The following is a 16,992-nucleotide window of genomic DNA, read 5'->3' as shown; positions in this document are numbered from 1 at the left end:
GAATTTATTTGAATTTAGGTTTTAATTAAACTAGTTATGAGGGTAGAAGTTTTGAAATTAATTATTTAAATTTTGTAGACCTTTCGAGGTCATAATTTATATTTTCAAATAAAGCTCGATCTCACAAACGCGTAGGCGAAAACCTTATTTGAAATGGAGTTATAACAAAGAAATTAGAGACGTTCTAGTTGTTAGGAAATAAATGTTCGAAGCTACCAAGTGGCAGCAAGGGAGAAGGGAGAAAGGAGAGAGTGCCGGAGAGAAAAGGGGAGAAGTAGCCCAATCAGAAGAGAGAGCAAGGAAAGGAAAGGAGAGAGACCCGAGTTAGGTCATTTTTGACCCGCGAATGATCATTTTTGACCCGGCCATATCTCCTTCATCCGACTTCCGTTTTTGGTGATCTTGGTGTCCTTGGAAAGCTCTTGACGAGTCCTAGATCCCTGTAGTGTTAGAGTTCCATTTTTCTGGGTTGAAGCCATAAAGTGCCGAGGGTTTTCCAGTGAGTTTTCTCATGTTATCGTGATTCCAACAACAATTACCATTGATCACCACCACCAATAGACTTCCCTCAACCCCTGTATCAAGGTCTAAGCATTGGATGAGGCGTCAGAGTTTGTTTTGGCGATGAATCGAGGAACACCCATTTCTAGGTTTTCCGGCGGGTTCGAGGGCAATTGGAGATTTTCCCGGCCAAATTGGACTTGGTCACAGGTATGAAACTTGCTCCACTCACTAAGATTTATTTGCCTGTAAAATTTGGTAATTTTTGGAAATAGTTGAATTTTCCAGCTAGTCGGAATGGCTGACTGCCACCCACGGCAGTGCGTGGCCAGTGGGCCTACGATGCCTTTCTATGTCCAATTAGATGCCCTGAATTCATAATTGATATCTGTATGAAGTGGTTTGATAGTTTGAACTTAGTTTCATGATGATATATCACTTGATCAAAATTTGAATCGACGATCCGACCGTTGGATCGTCACCAAACTTTAATGCGTTATAGAACGTAATATTTGAGGATAGTTGGAACTAATGGATCAGGAATTCAATGTACGGATCTTCCTGAATTGGATTTCTAAGTTAGTAAAATTAATTATTAACTACCACCTAATTCTAGCAATTGGCAGAGATCTGACCGTCGGATCGCGATGCGATTTTAGTATGTGTTCTTTGAGCATAATGTGGACCTTAGGAAGTTACAAATCTAGATTATGATGTGCGGATCTTCCGGATTAAATTGCTAGGGTATGGACCCCACCGTTGATTTTTGTCAACAGGTCTTGAACCATTTGCATTACTAAAATTAGTATTACTAGAGAGTTAGTGAAGCTTTGCGACTTGTCTCGATGAATGACTTTAATATATGTGATATGGTGATTACCTGATTCTTTATATTAATATCCTTTGTGGATATGACATGGTTTTATAAATGAGTTTTCTGTTAAAATGTGATTCTTTTATAATTGGCCATCTATCTATTTTTATTAAATGTGATTTGATTCACGGATTGGTAACATTTGTGAAAAAGTGATTCGAATTGCATGTTGAAATGTTTTGTAAATTGAGGGCTAGTAGGAAACTATGACCCTACTTGGTTAATCCACTGCCTGCTTGGTTACTTTCTTAGGGGTGGCTCTACTTGGTTAATCCGCTTTGGGGAGCCACTTCCTCTTTGGTTACTTATGTAAGCTTCGGCCTAACTGCATCCCTCTAGCCCTAGTTTTTAATGTACATATGAATGATGGTTTTTGAGAATCTTGGTGGTTTGAATGGGAAAAGCCGTTGGATGTCTGGATGACTCCTTCGGGAGTTGTTAGAGACTTGACTATGTTTTCATATTTACGAACTTATATTTGAGGTTTATACACGGTGATCGATGCTTGTTCTTTTATTGAATATCACATACTTGTATAATTGTCACTCACTTGTGCTTCGCAGTTTATCTGAGTTCTAGTGGCCAGTGCACCATTCCCTTGATGAAGGCACTAATTATACATGTGATAAATCTAGGTATATTACGAGAAACCGTTTGGTATCTTGGTTCTGTTGAATGGTCCAGAACCCGATGTTGTTGGATTCCGTTGAGTGGTCCGGAATCCTTACTTTCGCAAATTACCTTAAGATTAGTCTAGAGCCCTAGATTCGAGTGAATGGGAATTACCCACAATAGAACTTGTGAATACAATTTAGAATTATCATTTTATTACTCATAATCCAAGTAGGGAATTATATAGAGTTCCTTGGTTAAATTTGTGAATTGATATGTTATCGCATTGTTTGATTAACGTAATTAAATGCTAAGATCGTGCATCTTTGATTCATGAATTGATTAATTGACGGGATTGTGGAATGACGCTGGATATGAGGGTTGTTATTATGATTATTTTAGTTGATCAATGTTTCTAGAGAATAATATTGTGCATTGTTAATTCTTTAAGATGTTACACACTATGAATTGTGATTTTATGTTTGAAACATGATGATTTATGTGATGGATGAAGTGGAAATGTTACTCGTCATGTGGGATTGTTATGTTGGATATCATTGTTATTGTTATGATTAGACTTGTTGATAAATATGGCTAGAGAATATGATTGTGCTTCATCATTTGTTCTTTGAAATATTGCATGATATGAATTGTGGTATATTGTTAGGACATAACGATTTATGTGGTGAACATTCGAGTGTAGTGAAATAATGAACTACGAATGGCTTGATCCCTATTCAGGGTACATAGGCAGTCTAACGAGAATGTTAGATGCATCCATAAAATCTACGAATAATTATTGCGCAGTTGGATCTTAGTTGTGTTTTGCCTTTCCCGGAGGCGGGGTATGTTAAAGTTACGGGTATTTAGTGACAGCACGTGTCGATATTGGACGTATGTTAGGATCAGGGTGTGACACTTCATGTGGAAATGTCTCGGATATTTTCTCTCCATTACATACAGAAGCAGTGGCCATCCGGTCGGGCTTGATTTGGGCAATGAACATGAGTTTTACAAACTTACTTTGTGAGAGCGATTCACTTCAGATTGTGGAAGCATTATGTGATTCTTTTACTAACATATCCTACATTGGTCAAGTGGTGGAAGACATCAAGGTTTTAGCCCCCTCAGTCACTGAAGTGCCTTTTACCCACATTCGTTGTCAAGCCAACATTGCGACCCAATAAACTTGCTTGCTTTGGACTATTGGTGGAACACCCTTATGAATGGATGACTTCCCTTCCTAGTATTATAACTGATGTACTTTTGGAGGACTACGCCTCATCCTTTTGAACTTTCTCGTTATGTTTCACTGTAATTTTGATATTATTAATGAGAATTACTATCATTTCCTTAAAAAAAATTTCGTGCCTAGACAGCTGGATAACAAAAGAAATTTCTGACTAGCCAACTGCACTAAACAAAAGGAATCTAGAAAAATAAGCTTGATATGCAAATGCAAATGTATGATTTAAACCTTTTGTAGTGAATAAGGCTGGTGCTTTGACAAGTTCAATCTCAGTAGAAATCCTAGATCAGTATTGTATCCAAACTCTAAATTATGAGCATGTGTGGTAACATTTACAATTTTTGACAAAGAAAGCCAAACATTAAACCTAGTACTTAACAATCTTCCCCTTTGGCTTTCCTTGACAAAATAACTCGAAAACCTATAACTAGAATCACTCTTCACCCAGACTTAAGAGATCAGCAATGACAAGAGAAAAGTAAGTAACAACTCCTGCAACAACACACATTTCTCGACAAGAGACAAGTGAGATTCATCATGGGTTATGACAACATAAGCTTATCTTAAAAATGACACCACAGATTGCATGATCAACATGGGTTATTCCAGTACCACAGTTAAAACACATGTAAATTTTTTTCTCCCCCATTTTTTCATGCAAAGACAAAGGATTTAAAATGAATAGAATGCCAGTTTCATTAAACAAAAGAAAGTGATGTCAATTGAGCTCATGACAATAATGTCCAACCACAAACAAAGGATACAAGTGAAGGAAAAATTTTGTCCTAGCTAAGAACATGTAAGAACATTTGAATACATATGCAAACTAATAACACTTTAAAGTAGGCATGCATTCAAAAACAATTCATAATACCCATGACTTTCAAAGCCTAGTATATGGTGAACCATAAGACTCTTTAACAATATTAAAGAGAATAAGAATTTAGAGATTCTTTACCCTTGAAGCTCATCCTTGATTGCACAAGGGATTCACCCAAGTGGAGGGCCTTCAAGTCACCTCCTTTCTCCTTGGATCTTCCTTGTGATTTCCTCCCTTTTAGTGCTCCTTTTCTTCTTTGAGGATTTGAGGATTTGCTCTCCAAAACACCAAAGGTTTGGTGTCTCTAAGTCTCCACACCAAAGATGTAGTGTGAAGATGAAATGGATGACTTAGGGAAGAAAAGATTGCTAGATGTCCTCCCCTAAGGTGGCCGGCCTCTATGTAGAAAATGAGAGAAAATGTCTCACCCAAATTCTATTAGAAAACCCTAATTTTAAACAAAGCTATAATGTTGATTTTATACTTCATTTCATGTGAGTGGCAAACTTGTAATTAATACAAGTTTGCTACCCCTCACCCTTATGGCCGGCCTCTATGTTGTTATTGGGCTTAATTGCCCATTTTGTTTTAGTTGTCATACAACTTAAACATAATGGGCCTTGTGGACCAAAACGTTTTTTGTGCCCCGAAGCCCAAAACTAACTTAAACGCCCAATACGAACGTTTCGTATAATTAATTAACTATTTAATTAATCTTGACCATTCTTCAATTAAACCATTTAATTGCTTATCCATTTCATATAATTTCTTCACTTATATCTTTACTCGGTGTACGATCCATTAGGTTCCAATTAGCGAGGTAGTGGGCGATGTTACTCTTAACGATCGATTGTGAATTGAAACCACATTTCAATTCTCCCTTAAAATTAGTGTTTGCTAATCTTTAGGGCTTCCACAAACCATGGGTGACGCCTAGCAGCATGTCATGGTTACCCAAGCTAAGTAGAAGTGGTTGGAGAACCTATCCAGTTACAACTACAATGCAATACGGTCATTCTCTAATACAATACTCTTAATCACATTGTTTAAGTGATAGTTTGTTTCATGTCTACTATCCAATGTGATACTTCTCTATATGATTCAATTGAATAAGATTTGGAACAAGCTTCCTTAGTCATATTCATATGCTTTGGCCAAAGACTCTCGAATCATATCTTAGAGTATTCTCCTTCCACCATGAAAGATTAGAGATCCCTTGTTGTGCATTCATATGCCTACATGACTAGATAGCTTGACCCCAACAATGCCGTGGATATTCCAATGGAATGCCGTTGACATAATCAAAGATCAAGGACCTAACCATTAGACATCAATGATGCCTCAGGTCAAAGGACTACTTTGCATATTGCAACTATTGAGTTCTCACATGACATGTATGTTCGAACTCTCGTTTGATCGTTGTTCAGTGTACTCGATTACTCTTTCGAGCACCTATGTGTTTGCCTTAGTGTCCAACACCAAATGACTTGAGACTAGTTCATACTCACGCTTGAGTCGACATAACACATACTAACCTTAGCGGATTGTCAATGCCCAATTGGCAATCCTATGGCTAGGAACGTTTTAGGAATGAACATAAGAGAAAGGTCTCGTTAATTTAACTAACTTAAATCACTTGTCTCTTAGATCAAATACATTCCTTGGATTCCCTTATTGCTTAAACACAAGATACAATAAATAGTGATTAACAATAAGTTTTGCCCTTCATTAAACATATAAAAGTTTAATACATTAAGTATTCCAAAAAGCTATTACATCAAATGAGTGGCTTTGTGGGCATACTTCCAACAACAAGAACCAACAACAAAGACATAATCAGAGAAAGTTAAGCACAAGGTACAATTCTCGATACCAAAATATTAAAAGCATAACAGCATGTCAATGTAATATGTTCAAGACACCCATTTGTTCAGGAAAACTAACAATGGCTATGCTGAGAGTAGCACTATAAGATACAACAAAAAGAGAGTTTCAATTACAAAGAAAGCATCATTGTTTGAATAATCAGGAACATAAATTGAACTCCCCTAAAAGCTAGAACTCCTCATAATAGAACTCATTGTCAGAGACATATAGTCACCCAACCCAAACTGACCCAAGACAAGCACAAACAAGGTTTAACAGAAGAGAGGTTCAAATACAACAAAGTCAAAATAGATCAAGTTTCCCTATAAAAAGATATTTGAATAGCTCCATAGTTAACACTCTTCTAGACACAAACTCCCTCATAAACCTAGAAGTCTACAGACTAAGTGGCTGCACCAGATCAGAAATATCAAAAATTGCAGCAAATACACAATGCAAGGATAACAAAAACACAGCGGATAAAGAATTAGCAATAGATCATATAAGCATGTCCAAGCAAGGTGAAGCAACAATTAAACAACAAGTGAGCGCATGTAAATGAACCAACTCCCCCACAAAAGATGATGGCTTAATTTCCAAGAGCACAAATGACAAGCAAGATAAGAAGATAATGCCAACGATATTTAATGAAAATGGTGCAACGAGAGAATAAGAGCAAACCAAGAACACAAATGTATCCAAAATAAGGTACAATTCTTAGTACCAACCAATAAAAGTACATGGCATGATCAAGGAATATATTCAAGGCAACCATCAATAACCAACACGAGTAGCATAACCAAGTATAACAGAATGAGAGTTTTCAATATACAAATAAACCATTGTCACAAGAAAATGAACTCTCCCATAAAAAAGTGCTCTCCTAGGATGTGACTAAGATGATTCCCTATCAAAAACATATAAGAGCATTCCTTGCAAATTGACAATCCCAAATGACCTAACTAACTTTGAATTTTTTTTTTCACTTTTATGACGAGAACTAGTGACTCGATAGACAAGGAAACATGTCCATTTAAAAAAAAAAAAAAAAAAAAGTTTTTATGCAAGAGCACACAACAATGTACCTGAACAATTTGGACAACTCACAACAAAAAATAGAGATCAAGGACGATATGCATAATCTCAACACCAATAAGCTACAGCTAATGAGACAATCCACATGGGAATTGAAACAAGAATTAGTTTGAATATCTATGCTTCCAAGGTAAGATTAGCAGTTCAAGAACTTGAGAAACATGCAATGCAACTCTCAAATGACAAATCTTCAATGGCATACATGGGTAGTAAAGCATAGATTAACACAAGCTCATAATGCAATAATGATGTGTCAAGGTATAGGAAGATGGACATGTGATAGCCTTCTTGAAATCATAGCTCCATGCCACTAGGCCTAAGGTTAATTCAAAGGCTAACCAAACATTTGATAATCTATTAAGCTTAAGAAACAGCACTTTCTTCATAATATGAACGTGGGACAAAACTCGCAAAAAGCAAGACACAAGCCTTGAAACCAAGTGAACTTTGGTGAGGAACTTTGTGAAGCACCAATTTGAGATATGCCAAGGTCATTTAAATGAAAGGTGAATATTTATGAGACACTATTTGATTTTTAGAATTTGAATTCAAGACCTGTAGAGGGGATTTTCCCATTTTTTATGATACATGATTTCTTTTCGAAGACACCCCTCTCATACGACACTCTTCCATTTTTATTTTTGTTTTGATTAGAGGAGAGGCAACAAAAATGAAGAGAATTGACACATGGTCCAGATTATAAAGTAAGTAAAGTCACTACAACTTAATCAAGACCAAAGTGAACTTAACCCTCAAATCAACCCAAGCTTTTATGAGGTAAGAAAAATGATTTTTCAAATGCCATTTGAAGTAATAGGGAGAACCTTTGACATCACAGTTGAAAAATTATCCAAGGTTAATCCACAAAATACTAACAATGTATGACAGTTAAGAGATGCATACAAAGAGAAAATTACAATTAACTGATGAGTCAACTGACAAGGCAGAAATATGAACAGAAACTGGACATACTAGAAAAACTTGGAACCATAGCTATTCAACCTATTTAATTTAGCATAAAGACTGCTAGCTATTTTTTAGTTGGCACAAAGATTGAAGTAAGAAATTTACCCTTCATGAGATCTCTAATGAAGTGATGTCACAAGTCAATATGTTTGGTTTTTGAGTGTTGGACATGGTTCTTTGAAATGTCAATTTCTCATACATAAACACTATAAACTTGAATAACCAATTCACTCGAGGGACATTGAATAGAAACAATATCCACATCATAAAAACACAAGTACACATGACAACAATACAATTTGCATTCACATAAAAGAGAGAAACATACCTTTGCTTTTCAATGCATCCAGCAATCAAGATTGTCATCACATTACCACGAAATACCATTAAAGTTTGACCACTGAGGATATTTCATCTGAATGAGGAGTATTGGAAATTCCAATGAAGAAGCCTTCCATGTGAAACATTACAGAATGTTTTCCTGGGTTGCAAGATTCACACATATGGCATTCAGAGAAGAAAAATGTGACTACCCTTTTAAAACCATTGATTTATCAATTTCTTTGTTCCAATCTGAACACATACCGCCACTTTAGGAATAACAAGATAACATCAATTTTCTTCTAATCTTGAAACAACCAACAAGTTTGTTTCATTTTTATCAATAACTATGCAACATGTCTTCAAGAAACACACTCCATCGGCAACAATAACACATAGCTGGCCGATGCTAAGAAAGCATGATGTCAAACTAGCCACGTAAAAGACATTTTCAAGCTGATGAAGACCAAGAATCTTGACTACCCATTTTCCAACAATCTAAGCCATGTATCATTCTCCAAACTCAAACTCATTGCTATTAATAGGTGCAAACTACAAGAAGACAACTTTTTCACCAGTCATAAGATAGGAACACTCACTATCAAAGTACCAAACATCTAGTTTTGGGACGTAAAAAAAAACACAATGAGCGACCAAATTGAGCCATTTTGTTGACTTGATATTACCAAAGCTAGAAGAATCAACAAATTGAGCCATTATGTTGACTTCCACGGCTAGTCAATCAACTTAATTCTTCAAGTCATTCTTCCTTTCTGAGGAACGTTTTCAGCACCTAGGTCGAATATAACCAAGTTCACCACAGTGATGACTTGTGGGAATAGGTCTTGTCTTTGAAGAAGTACAAACCATAGGGGACATAGGCAAAGATTCCTCCAGAATCTATGTGCTTGTGCCCACAAAATATGAACCACATTCCACAAAATCAAGATTATTCTTGGCACCACATAGACTTCCAACACTTAACATTTTGTCGGATCATTCAGCACCAAGAACCAGACAATCCACTTTGTACATACCCTTAATCAATTCAAAAGATAGCTTCAAGTTGACCTTATGATACATTTCATTGTTGGCCCTCAACACATGAACTTGTTGTAATAATCTTTCTTGAGGTATCATTAATTCTTGAACCTGAGCTTCAAGAAAAGCAGTAAGATCATCTCTTTCATCTTCATCATCAGAGATAAAAGCCATTTCGTTCAGTCCATGGAGATGAGCATCAAGAAAAGTAACTTTCTCCCTTAGTTCTGTTCTGACTAGTCAGAGATACTCTACTTTTTTTTTTTTTTTTTGTAGCTAAGAAACCTTCTTGGTCAGCTCAGCATTGTCAAATTTTACAACACATCACATCAAACAGAGAGTCATACATGATAAAGAGATCATGATGCGATATTTCTTTAGTAACATTCAACACAAGTTCAGCATCATTAGGAGACACTTCCTCAACTAAGGTAACAAAGGCAGTGGCTTTCTCCTCACCATCTAATGACCTGTCTAAGCAAACAGATTCTTCAATCTTACTTTCACGTCAGGTAGCCATCATTGCTTTGTTATGTTTCAAATTTGGTTTCTTGTTGTTTGCACACTCAGCAACCCGATGTCTAATACCACCATAAGAGAGACAAGGTCCATGTTCTCTAGTAGAAGGCATGTCCGAATGACTGATAATTCTTCCTCACTTCCTACTAGCCATGACTGATGTGACTTCACCTGGGGACTAATCACACTTTGCTTTTTCAATAGATTCACCATCCATAATCCTTGGGGAGCCCTCCATTCAAAGATGAGGTTATCGACTGCAGTTGAATCTTATGCCTTCAAAAAGATTTGAAATTTTTCACACCATGCAACACAGTCCGTTCCATTAGGTTCCACCAAATACTAGTAACTCCCAGAGATCACTCTATGTATATCTAGAGCAATGCTCTGATACCAATTGAAATCGGGTACTAGGCGGAATCTCCTACAAATACAAATTTAACTTTGTACAATAAACTAGTCAAATGAGCTAGTCAACAAGTTACAGGTTAGTCAGTGATAAAAAGTGCAGTTGCAAGAGCAAAACCTAACTGACCAATATGTTCAACTAATGAGAGACTGTCCAAATTAGTTTCATGATAATAATCCCTAAGCTTGAACACTTTTACATATCAATTCATTATGCAAATAGCAATGACAAAGCAATTAAGAATTAAAGCATGCTGGATTGACTAGTCAAGCTCACCAGTAAACTAAGTACAGATTCATATTAGTTTGTTAAACAAATACAAATCTACGAATCAAACTTAGTTCACTACAAGTTATCCTAGTCAACAACAATTCGGTTCTTGCTTATAATACGTAGTGTAAACTTTGAATTCAATTGTACTGACTTGTCAAACTTACTAGTCAACAGAGTAAAGATTGTTAGGTGCCCACAAGCATATAAACCAAGCAAACTTATAAAGCTAAAGCAAGACAATGTGATTTTCAGTTATGTTTTAGCCTTGATTATTGAGTTATATTTACTTGGTTAACAACACGTCAATACTAGCAAATCCTACAACGTTTATCTCTAGCAATGGTTATTTGGTCATAAAGAATGCTATGTATAGTATTGAGCACAAGGAAGTTTTTGGCCGGAAAAACCCACATTTGGGTTAAAAAACCCGGAACTCTCCATTGAGTCCAATCCATTAGTATAATCGAGGTTCATACAAAGACCACACAAGCTCAATTCCAAGATTCATATCTACGAAGCAACTTTACCTTTGTGCATCATTGCCTTACACAAGATGGATTCCTTTAGTCTTCACGAAGTGGCAGCTCTTCCTGAGCTTTTCACCTTGTGGCACCGAAATAGTGTTGTCTCCAGTCTTCACAAGATGACAGCTACTCCTGAACTCTTCACCTTGTGGCACCGAGACCAACACACAAACTACGTACATGATGATATGGCGATGATATGCAAATCTGGATTCGATGTCTAGTCAAATTCACCAGTCAAACACTTGAAAGATGAAACTGATAAGAATCCAAAAAACAGGTCAGTTCACTGATTTGTAACTTGGAAAATCTGACCTAAAACAGAAATCAAAATCACAAAAACAATGCTACCCTAATAGGCAATGATGTGGGGTTTTAGTGCATGAGTGTGATTTTGTGGCTAGGGTTTTCAAGTAAGAACACAAGAGGTAGCTCAAAGCTAAAATCAACTCTTTTCTAAAATTCTAGCCAAAACAAATGAACATATAAAACGAATTTAAGCAAGCAATTTCAAAGATAGATTTAGAAATATTCGATGAAGAACATTACCCATAAAATCTACTTGATGCTCCTAGGAGATCTGAGACAGAGATGAAAATAAAACTCTCAAAAACTTTTCTAATCTCAAACCCGAACAACAAATGAACCCTAGAATGGCTTTATAAAGAGGGCTGAGTTTTAGACAAAGAAAGGGGATGAAAAGTCACGTGTCATGTGTAAAATCAATCTGGAAAGATCTAGGGCTGAAAATCCATATTTGGGAAAAAGTGCCAGATGGCCCATGTGGGCTGTCTTAATTTGCGTGCCTAGACAGTTGGATAACAAACAAATTTTCTTACTAGACAACTGCACTAAACAAAAGGAATCTGGAAAAATAAGCTTGATATGCAAATGCAAATGTATGACTCAAACCTTTTGTAGTGTATAAGGTTGGTGCCTTGATAAGTTCAATCCCAGTAGAAATCCTAGATCAGCATTGTATCCTAACTCTAAATTATGAGCATGTGTAGAAACATTTATAATTTTTGACAAGAGAAGCAAAGCATTAAACCTAGTACTTAACAAACACAGTGTTGTTACCAAACTGAAGATGTGTTTAGCGAGAGTTTTTGCGTAGAGAGTTTAGTGTTATTTGTTGAGTAGAAGGGCCCCTCACGTTGCAAAATGCCTTGTATTTATAGGAACAAACTGCTTGATATTCAAATCGTAACTGTAGTGTTTGATCCTTGGAATATTTGGTGCTATACCTTAATGATAGCCATGTCATGCACCTGATATTTTTCCTTTGAAATATACACGTATAGGATCAAATTTTCGTACACTTGATCCTTATCCTTTGGGCTTATCTTCAAATTTACTTGGAAACTACGTGCTAATCCAACGTTCTAATCCAATATTGTTATCTCAATATCCATGCAAAATCATACTTCATTGATCCAACTCATGGCTCTTGGCTTTTCTTTTTATCTACATATCTTGCATAGGAAAATGTCAAGATAATTCTAATAAAATTGTTGGATAAATATCACGATTAACATCAATTAGAAGTTATCTTAACTCCTCCATCCAACGGTCTCGATTGCATGGGCCGATGTCGTAAAATCGGGTACAAACATATGTTGATGGTTGATCACTATAAGGATGTTTATACAAGTAATTTGATTCAATTTCTGTTGGAATACCACCCTGAAATTGAGTAGGGCTTTGTGTGATTTGATAATTGTAAGTTCACTTAAGGTGAATGTCACACTCTTAAGGCTTGCATTGTTTTTCAAAAGGTTTTCACAAAAAAACTTAATGCGTCTTAAATATTCATGTTTGATATGAGTATCACAGGGGGATTGCATGTTATATATGTTCTAGCGTGAATATCACGAGTAGAATATGCATTAGGAAATCTAATCTTCAAAGTTTGTGTGAGTTAACTAGTAAGTAATTTTTAGAGCTACGTAGGATTGTTAATGGTGACAGTTAAACCTTAATGTCCTTTTACTTTGATTTTCCAAAACGGTTAGTTTAGATATTTTATTACATGTCCTTGTTTAAATTCACAATTCCAAACTTTTCTAAATCTTTTGTTGAATAATTAATTAAAAATTGGTTTTAAACATAAGTTGCCATATCAAACCTTATGGAGGATGACCTTACTTGAGTTCTCTATGCTACAATTACCTTGTTCAGTCGCAAGTGTTTCCACAAGTAGTAAAAACCAATTCTTAATTAACTATTCAACTATTCAACAGAAGATGCAATCTTGTCGCATGGTTTATCATGTATTTATCGGAAATAATATGGTAATATGTTCGATTGGAATACCAAAATTTCACTCTTTTTTTTTTCGGTACCTAACCTTAAACTTACAAAATAGGGCAAGAACTATTCCGAGGATATGCGAGTGTATAGCTAAAATTCAAGATTTATATCAATCTTGAGACTAATCTCTAAAAAGTATTCATCAGCGACGATATCATCAGCGACACTGAGCATTCGTTGAGCGATTCAGTTAAAGCATGTTGCCCAAACGGGAAGCAGTATCCGTTCGCTAAAATATATCCGAGTCTGAATGTACACAATACAGTTCAAATATTAGAGGCATCCAAAACAGAATTACACAGTTCATATACTCAAACAAGACACTATCTCATACTAGCAGTACTCAAATATGAGTGTAGCCTTCGGTCATATTTTTCCTGGGTTTGAACAGCCTGAGTCAATATCTTAGAGTAGTTGGTTTTAATTCATTTGTGAGGAAACTCGACGGTACAAGCGCAAGAGTAGTCCCTTCAAAGTACATTATCTGTTTCTTGTCTTGACAAACTGGGGTCTTGAAGCCTTCTTCTCCAACTTTTCCCTCTTCTTCCTAGTCTTTTCATCCTCAACACCCCCCTAATACTTATACAAGCGATATCAAATCATTCCAAGAATATCAAAACCATATTTATCATCAGGCAATTACAGAAGCAAGAGAGGGTACCTCTAAACCTTGAGACATAAATCCTCTAATGAAACCAAATGATTTGTATGCTCCAAAACCTGGTATCTGGAAACCAACAAAACAAAATGTAGAACAGCTATTTCTTTCTCACCCAAGGAAATTATTCTGAAAATTTTCTAAAACAAAAAGATCCTTATGTTTCTAGTACCTAATTTGTCAGAATCTTCTAGTGACACCATCTAAACTCATCCGATGAAGGTCCTACAACAATAAAGTTACCAAAGGAAAACATGGCCATGGTTATGTGTTAATCATCCAGAAACTGACACCGGAACGCATGAGCTAAAATTAAAGTGAAAAGGGACCAGATTTCATGAGCCATTTCTCAAAGACTGAGTAACAGTTAAACACGGGAGATGGTGCCAATTAAACCAGATTAATTTTCCTTCTAAGTCAAACACTAAATTTCTCATGGCCCTTTTCCCAAGAAGATTCTAGATTACCAGGATTAACCACCCTTTGGGCATGTTCACTTACATTAGATATGGGTAAGGAATGATACCAATATTGTTCTCGTAGGGATAAACAAGCCCCCGTTGGTACCAATACCTAGTTGAAATTAGGAATGAAATACATATTTTTAACGTATGACCCACTTACGTTTTCGTTCCTTGTGTGTTAGTAAATGCAATATATGATAGGAATGAGAATGATACCTAAACCTTGGATTCTCATTCCTGGTAAGTAAACACAGGATTGGTGATGAGTACCCACCTCTTTGGAGAGCATCCAAGCAAGGTTCTAAGCAGGTATATATATGCATGGCAACAAGAAATGAGATCTCACCAGCAGATATGTGTACCAAAATTTTCCGGAGATTATGGACATGACTTGCACGAAGCCTGTGATGTAGATTACATCATGCAAATAGCTGCAAAGCATGACCAACCAAAAGTCAAGATTTTACCATGAACAAAACTTTTGTGTGCTAATGCCCCAAATATAAGATTTTACCATGAACAAAATTTTTGTGTGTTAATGCCCCAAATATGCATGTCACATTTCTTCGCATATATACTTGTATGGGTTGCTAGATGTCAGCGAATTAGCATAGAAGAGAGACAACTGATGAAACATGGAATTATCCGGTTTTGCTTATTCAATGTTGTATTCCTAAATAAGAGAAAAACACCATGTATTCTAATCATTGCCATACTACAAATTCTAAAAGCCTACCAGCTTTAATGTTGAATATAAAGAACTTTTCAATTTGAGAACATAAATCACACAATTTAGTACCATACTTGATTAAGTACCTAATGAGAGAAGCACATAACACAAAGTTGAAATAGTTACAATTTGGAATTATCTGTGTTGTATGCCTATAATATAGTACTATCCTATTTCTTTTAAAATTATCGGCAAACAAATGAACAAAATAAGAAAGGAGTTGTAAATGATAAGAAATGTCACTAAAAATGAAATCATACCCACATACTCCACCAGTTGTCATATCAAAGCCACCATCCAGAAGTTCCGCATCATCACCTCAAGAAGGATTTGCCATTTGAGCGAGTTGTTGATAGGGAAAGTAATAAGCGAGTGAAGTGAGAAGCAAAGCAACCCAATTTTTCCAGGTGAAACTAGAATAGAAGATGAGCATCCTTAGTAGCACATAAAAAACCTACATTGTCAAGTCCCCAACACAACATCAGCATCACTAAGCTTAGCATGGGATTTGCGCATGAAATTATGCATAACTACTACTACAGTCAGCTAAGGCTTACATTACAGGCTATGATCAGGCGACGGAGATTTGCCATGTTTTGGGCATTCTCTTCCTTGCGCTTCTTTGCACCTTGATTTGCCATCTCTGCCTAATCCACTCTCCAAGGGACTGTCACCGTAACAAAATCAAAAGCCTGTTAAAGAAAACAATGTTATGTAATGGATGAATTTGACCCTCAACAGAGTGAATGAGCCGGTCCACATATACTCCATTTTTTGAAACTAGGGCGCAGGTTCACCCAGAAACCGAATAAAAATCGAAATTATAAAGGAAATAAGCCCGTAGTGTCAAAATTCAAAACACAACTAACCTAATTACCACAATAAATCATCATCACCAAGAACAAAACAATGCAGTAATTAACAGAAAAGCTAACAATTAGCAAGCGAAATATAGGTCCACCAGAAATCAGAAAATACAGATTCAATATGCAAGAATCAAGCCCAATTAGGTTTAAACTCAAAATTGGGGTTTCTTCAATTTGCAAGAATAACATACCTTCGACTGTAGAGTTTGTCTCGCTGAGTTCGTGGGTATAAACCGCATAAAATTTGGACTTATAAAGTGAATTCTAAGAGGAAAATAGATTTCAAGGAAGCGAGGAAATGGAAAATCCTCCTTTTGCTGCTGCTGCTGTGTTTCTGATTTTTTATGGGCAAAAGAAAAGAGAGATGTTCTGTCTCACTCTCTGTTGCGTGATCAATAAGGTAGCTTTGGTACGCAGACGGGACGGGACGGAACAGATGTTCTGTGTTATGTTTGGTACGCGCAGGACGGAGCAAGACGGTTGTTCCGTCTTGCGTTTGGTAGCACATGGACGGAACGGAACCAAAAGATTAAAATAACTAAAATACCCATGTTCCGCTGTTGTTTGGTACAATTTTATGGGCGGAACTGGACATGACTCTTTTTTTTTTTTTTTTTTTTTTTTTTTTTAAATAAGTTGTTCAAATTTGAACACTATTATCCATTATTTGTTTTTCTTGGTCCAAATTTTAATAGGTATATGTTGTGTTTCACATGCAAACCCCTTTAAAATTTGTAATTTTTCCCGTTTTCTACACCTCCATTCGAATTTTCACCACAAACCCATCAAATTTTATTGTGCAAATTGCAAAACCCACACCCCAATTCAATTTTTAGTCCCTAATTTTGGTCCTTTCAATTGTGGGTTGTTGTTCAGGGAGTTTAGATTCTA

The 16,992-nt window shown here is 36.2% G+C and overlaps 1 protein-coding gene across 2 annotated transcripts; it reads right to left on the bottom strand.

Annotated features, from left to right (window-relative positions):
* Window positions 1-13,583: 13,583 nt before the first annotated feature.
* Window positions 13,584-16,483, bottom strand: LOC148691631 (uncharacterized). 2 transcript variants are annotated; one of them, XR_015955300.1, is made up of 7 exons: window positions 16,293-16,472; window positions 15,793-15,927; window positions 15,496-15,689; window positions 14,852-14,936; window positions 14,214-14,266; window positions 14,045-14,110; window positions 13,584-13,956 (listed from the first exon to the last, which is right to left on the bottom strand). XR_015955300.1 is itself a non-coding variant. In XM_088683500.1 (6 exons), the coding sequence occupies exons 3-6, from the start codon at window positions 15,516-15,518 to the stop codon at window positions 13,864-13,866; spliced, it is 267 nt and encodes an 88-aa protein (XP_088539626.1). In that variant the 5' UTR covers window positions 15,519-15,689; window positions 15,793-15,927; window positions 16,293-16,483; the 3' UTR covers window positions 13,584-13,863. The 2 variants fall into 2 exon arrangements, 1 of the variants encoding a protein (XP_088539626.1); XM_088683500.1 differs by lacking the exon at window positions 14,214-14,266 and having other exon boundaries at window positions 16,293-16,483.
* Between the last annotated feature and the right edge of the window lie 509 nt (window positions 16,484-16,992).

The sequence above is a fragment of the Pyrus communis genome, chromosome 13 (genome assembly GCF_041283825.1).
Source record: "Pyrus communis isolate YQ-2024b chromosome 13, ASM4128382v1, whole genome shotgun sequence".
Lineage (NCBI taxonomy): Eukaryota > Viridiplantae > Streptophyta > Magnoliopsida > Rosales > Rosaceae > Pyrus > Pyrus communis.
Note: the sequence above shows the minus strand (reverse complement) of the source record. Positions and strands in the feature narration are given on the sequence as shown.

What these genes read in the sequence shown, in the direction of transcription:
- LOC148691631 (XM_088683500.1), bottom strand. Translation starts at nt 15,518, where the DNA reads ATGACAACTGGTGGAGTATGTGG. An exon ending in TTTGGTACACATATCTGCTG is followed by an intron (nt 14,111 to 14,851) that starts GTGAGATCTCAT and finishes GTTGGTTTCCAG; the next exon opens with ATACCAGGTTTTGGAGCATA. An exon ending in TTATGTCTCAAGGTTTAGAG is followed by an intron (nt 13,957 to 14,044) that starts GTACCCTCTCTT and finishes TATAAGTATTAG; the next exon opens with GGGGGTGTTGAGGATGAAAA.